Raw genomic sequence first — 6,000 nt, 5'->3', positions numbered from 1 at the left:
AGTCTCTTCTGTTTTGTCTCCCTCCCTGCTTTTATATTATTTTTGTTTCCCTTCCCTTATGTTCATCTGTTTTGTCTCTTAAAGTCCTCATATGAGTGAAGTCATATGATTTTTGTCTTTCTCTGACTGACTAATTTCACTTAGCATAATACCCTCCAGTTCCACCCACGTAGTTGCAAATGGCAAGATTTCATTCTTTTTGATTGCCGAGAAATACTCCATGTATATATATATACACCACATCTTCTTTATCCATTCATCCATCGATGGACACTTGGGCTCTTTCCTTACTTTGATTATTGTTGATAGTGCTGCTATAAACATGGGGGTGCATTTGTCCCTTCGAAACAGCACACCTGTATCCGTGGATAAATGCCTAGTAGTGCAATTGCTGGGTCGTAGGGTAGTTCCATTTTTAGTTTTTTGAGGAACTTCCATACTCTTTTCCAGAGTGGCTGCACGAGCTTCCATTCCCACCAACAATGCAAAAGAGATCCTCTTTCTCTGCATCTTCGCCAACACTTGTTGTTGCCTGAGTTGTTAATGTTAGCCATTCTGACAGGTGTAAGGTGGTATCTGATTATGGTTTTGATTTGTATTTCCCTGATGATGAGTGATGTGGAGCATTTTTTCATGTGTTGGTTGGCCATCTGGATGTCTTCTTTGGAGAAGTGTCTATTCATGTCTTTTGCCCATTTCGTCACTGGATTATTTGTTGTTTTGGGTGTTGAGTTTGATAAGTTCTTTACAGATTTTGGATACTAACCCTTTATCTGTTATGTCATTTGCAAATATCTTCTCCCATTCTGTCGGTTGCCTTTTAGTGTTGCTGATTGTTTCCTTCGCTGTGTGGAAGCTTTTTATTTTGATGAGGTCCCAGTAGTTCATTTTTGCTTTTGTTTCCCTTGCCTCCGGAGACGTGTTGAATAAGAAGTTGCTGTGGGCGAGGTGGAAGAGGTTTTGCCTCTCTTACTTTCCCCTTTGCTCATTTATTTTGTTTCTTAAATTCCACATATGAGTGAAATCATGTTTTTCTTTCTGACTGACTTATTTCACTTAGCATAATACACTCTAGTTGCATCCATGTTGTTGCAAATGGCAAAATTTTATTCTTTCTGATGGCTGGGTAGTATTCCATTATATATATTTATATTTTATATATATATATATATATATATATATATATATATATATATATATATATATCTTATTTATCCATTCATTAGTTGATACAGATTTGGGGTCTTTCCAGAATATAGACTTTTCAATATAATTTCTTTGAAATTTGTTGATTTTTACTTTTGGTCTAATAAAATATCAAATTTTGTATATGTTCTATATGTGCTTTAGAAGAATGTGTATGCCATTGTAGGTGGCTTGTTAGGCTTGTTAATTCAGTTGTTCAAATCAAAGACTTCTCTCTCACATTCTGGTTGTGGCTGCAGATATTTCTACATTTCTGGATCTAATATCTTTCTTCTGTACAGTTGGAGAAATATTAGATCATTAAAGAGTTATCCTGAGGACCCAATAGTATGATCTTGATAAAGAATTTGGAAACTATATGTGTCCTCTTGAAATTGTTTTTTTTTCATTCTGATATTTACTTACTTCTGCATTAATTTAATAAGTTTATAGAAATAGTGTACTATGCCAGACATAAAGCTTAGATGGGTGCTAGATATGTATTAGTGGGGAAAAAAAAGTTATACTTTTATTTTTCTCAAAGTTCTAAGTTTATCCTTTCTCACAAGTATTTAGGGTTGGTGAACCACTCAATGTTCTCCTTTCATATGAGTATATGACTTTTACTATGTTATTTTAGAATATACTAAAGAGACCTTCATAGTAATCTACATTTTAGAAACAAGAAAGCAACTGCAGAAGAAATACAAATGTCTTGCCCAGTACCTTCTGTTATTTATTTGTGTATGGGAATCATAGTCTGACCAAATACACTATTTATGCTCTAATTCACTACATTTCTCAATCAGAGAATTGCATATTTTACTGCTCTTAAAGATACCTAGGCTGAACACTTCACTCATGAGTATTCATTTACTGAAAGTAAAAGCTGAGTGACAGATTCAAACCTCTGAGGAGGTGGCACTCGTAGGCTGCTGATTCTGGGTTATAGAGAAGAAATGAAAACTGAAACCAATATTGGAAGCAGCTAAGGAGCTGCCATTGTCATGGTGAAGAACCCTATCTGGAATGATGCTGACAGGAAGAAGAAAAGAGTAGGGAAACTCAAGGCCCTTATCATCAGCCAGCCTCCCATTCTCCAGTAACTCTTTAGCAAGAATTTAACAGAAACTAGCTAGCAGGGGCTCTGGGTTGGCTCAGTCAGTTAAGCATCGGACTCTTTAGTTCAGCTCAGGTCTTGATCTCAGGGTTGTGAATTCAATCCTTGCATTGGTCTCCATGCTCAGCGTGGAGCCTATGTAAAAAGAAAAAAAAAAGCTAGCTAGCAGAGGAGAAAGTGATTTTCAGTGACCCAGTCCTAATTCACAAAACAGAGCATAGAAAAGTGGATTTGAAGTTGAGAGACAATGGTTTAATGGCATTAAAATTCCTCCATAAAAAATAAGGATGAAAAATTTGCACTTGCTCAAAGCTTTCTGACCTATTAAAGTTCACTCAACACTAGTAATAATAAAACAACTAATGCTTGTTGGATGTTTAGGATATTCCAGGCACTATTTAGCACTATGAATGAATTAATCTTCTGAAGTAACATTAATTACCCATTAACAGGAAAGGAAGACATTATGGGCTTACTCTCAGAATTTAAAAGTAGCTATAGTCTTACTTTAGATTTGTGTTCTATATTTCAAATCCCATAGACTCTTCAAAGGACTAGATAAAAGGAGTGCTTTCTTCTATTGACATATCTCACTCAATTGCTTCAATGGAAATGGGGCTTCTGTACTCACACTGGCACTGCCCCACATGGCTGCACTCTTCAGTCAATAGAGATCATCTCAGTTTTGGGCCGTCTTTGTCTTTTCAACACCAAAACTCTATAGCTCTGTAGTTTATTGAGCGACTTAACTCCTTTCCTTTTGCTATGTCTTATCTTTTTATTGAAACTTTTGTTGAGCGACTTGACTCCTTTCCTTTTGCTATGTCTTATCTTTTTATTGAAACTTTTGTTAATTACCAGTTCTGTCTAGTTCTCCTACTGCTTGGGAACTATGTGATCCAATGCAGAGTAGGAAAGAAGTTCTCATTGCAACCTGGTCTCTTATCAAAGTCCAAGAGGAACTATGCTACTACATCACCTCTATTTTATTCTGTTAAAACTTAGGATGCATTCCCAAGGGACTCTATTAGTTACTTTAGACTCATTATGTACCAAATCCAGAAAAGTTATGGTAGCTAGTTAAAAAAACCTCTTCCTCTACATTATAATACACATCACATAGAAAATAAAAGGTAATATTTTAACAAAGCCAATATAGTTTATTTAGAAAATATTACATTGAATCAGCTTCATTTTTGAATAACCTTTGTTACGTCAGATATGACAGATACACATTTCTACTCTTACACAAGATACAGTTCATTTATTTATTAAAATAAGTAACTGTATATATTGGGCATCTGTTATGTGCCAGGCTCTATTCTGGTCTTTGGGAGGCTACGGGGTAATAAACAGACAAGTTTTTACTCTCAGTGAGCTTATATAATGGACACAGACAGTAACAAATGAGTAAATTAAAAATCAATATATAATATGCCATGTGCCAATTAATATTCCTTTTGCATAATTATTAAAAGTGTACTTATTTTAGGTTACAGAATATTTTTAGTACGCTTTTTTTTTTTACTGAATGTTTACTTCTTTATTACATATTTCTGTTTCAGTATTGTTTTTTCTTTAATTTTTTACTTTAATTCCAGTTAGTTAACACAGTGTTATATTAATGTCAAGCGATTTTAGTCTACCTTTTGCCTGTGTTATTTTCTAAACATTTAAGAGTGACTGTATTTTGCTGGAGATTCCTAAGAGATTTTCGCATTTTGCATTTACATAATAGTATTTTTTAAAACCACAAGCATGTTTTATTTCTGCAGTTAAAACGAAAAGCTAATAGTAACAACATCCACCAAAATATTTCTGTCAGATGATTTTGAATGCCACATGGTAAATTTGTTTTCACATAGTAATGTTCTCTTTTCAAATTTTGTGTCTGCAGCAGCTTTGGGTACTGAGTCACATAGTGTAAATCTGTACTCAGATTCCATCAGAGTTTTTTCTACCCACCATGTTCTTCACTGCAGCCTTTACATCCTTGTTCCTCAGACTATAGATGAGAGGATTGAGCATGGGGGCCATTACTCCATAGAAGAGAGAGATGAGGGCCTCAATGATGTCTTGATTATCAGCATCAACAGAACTTTTAGACTTGGGCTTTGCGTACATGAAGAAGATAGTTCCATAGAATATAATCACTACTGTTAGGTGGGCGGAGCAGGTGGAGAAGGCCTTACGTTTTCCTTCGGTGGAGGGGATCCTCAATATAGTGGTGACAATAAAAATGTAAGAGATAGAAATTACTAGCAGTGGAATAACCAGAACAATCAGATTTGACCCTGCCATGCTGATCACATTGGTTGAAATATCAGCACAAGCCAGTTTTAGGATAGCTAGAATTTCACAGACAAAATGGTTAATGACATTACTAGTACAGAATGGTAACTGCATTGCGAGAGATGTCTGCACCACTGAGTCCACAAGCCCAGTGACCCAGGATCCAGCTGCCATGGGCAGGTAGGCATTTTTACTCATGATGACAGAGTATCTCAGTGGGTAGCAGATGGCTACATAGCGGTCGAGTGCCATCATGCCTAGAAGCACACACTCTGTGGCCCCCATGGCAAAGGAGAGAAACATTTGCACCATGCACCCAGAGAAGGAAACCCTTTTCCTTCCTGTCAGAAAACTGTCAAGAATTAGTGGGACAGAGGAGCTTGTGTAACAAATGTCCAGGAAGGAAAGATTACAGAGGAAGAAATACATGGGGGTGTGCAAATGAGAATCACAGATGATTACTGAGATAAGGATTCCATTTCCCAGAAGGATCATCAGGTACATCCACAAAACTAGCACAAAGAAAACTGTCTGGAGCTTTGGGTGGGCAGAAAGCCCAACAAGGACAAATTCTGTCAGCATGGAATCATTGGTCCTTTCCATATTACATATATCCCTTCTCCAATAGCACTCTATGGATGATAGGATAGAAATTTGTTAATATAGTATCTGCAAGAGCTACCTCTTTTAAGAATCATATTCTGTGTCACTGCAGTTCTATATTTGGGTATAACAATATAACTCTGGGGCAGCTTTCTCACTCTAAACTCAGGCCACTAGAGCAGAATCCTAACCTGATCATCTCAGGGTTAAGAGAGAGTACATTTGATTATAGGACATTTGGATCCCAAACCAGTTTATGGCTGTTCCAACTAGTTCTGCCTCTTAACATACTGACTGCACACCAATTTAGTGTCTATAGTCTGGATGCAGTAGAGAGATGTAGTTTGATTGACAGTCTTTTCTGCAGTGTTTTAAGTTTTGAATTAGAGGTCAATATTTTACATGCAGAAGATATGGTATAAAAAAATCTACATTTTCAGCCTGTCTTCAAATAAATTATAATATTTAAAAACATTACACCTATTACCATGATGGAGCTCAATTACAACTTGCCCATTCTTATTTGAAGCATGTTCTCCATGACACCAGATTACCCTCCTATCTCCCTTACCTGCTTGTCACTGGAGGTGAATATTAGTTGCCAGTAAATATGTTATTCTCAGTTGATCTTAACCACTTATAATACCTGATGGGATTGTATATGTATTTGAATTCTTGACTCATGGCTGCAGGACCAATGTATCCGGTAGGCATAGTAGGCCTATCATACTGTTAGAAGCCTATGAAAATGTTTTTATTTCTTTTAAAATCTGAATAAAACTGAGTTTTTAAGCTTTAGT

General features: G+C 36.2%; 1 protein-coding gene across 1 annotated transcript; it reads right to left on the bottom strand.

The window, feature by feature from the left end:
- Positions 1–4,240: 4,240 nt before the first annotated feature.
- LOC132663813 (olfactory receptor 13C8) lies at positions 4,241–5,203 on the bottom strand. The gene has a single exon (XM_060610393.2). The coding sequence runs from the start codon at positions 5,198–5,200 to the stop codon at positions 4,241–4,243; it is 960 nt and encodes a 319-aa protein (XP_060466376.1). The 5' UTR covers positions 5,201–5,203.
- Positions 5,204–6,000: the final 797 nt, after the last annotated feature.

Source organism: Panthera onca, chromosome D4, assembly GCF_046562875.1.
Source record: "Panthera onca isolate mPanOnc1 chromosome D4, mPanOnc1 haplotype 2, whole genome shotgun sequence".
In the NCBI taxonomy this organism is placed as follows: Eukaryota; Metazoa; Chordata; class Mammalia; order Carnivora; family Felidae; genus Panthera; species Panthera onca.
The sequence above is the reverse complement of the archived record's forward strand: the minus strand, read 5'-3'. Positions and strand labels throughout refer to the sequence as shown.

Bases quoted from the DNA above. Each gene is read 5' to 3' on its own strand.
- LOC132663813 (XM_060610393.2), bottom strand. From the start codon at position 5,200: ATGGAAAGGACCAATGATTCCATGCTGACAGAATTTGTCCTTGTTGGG.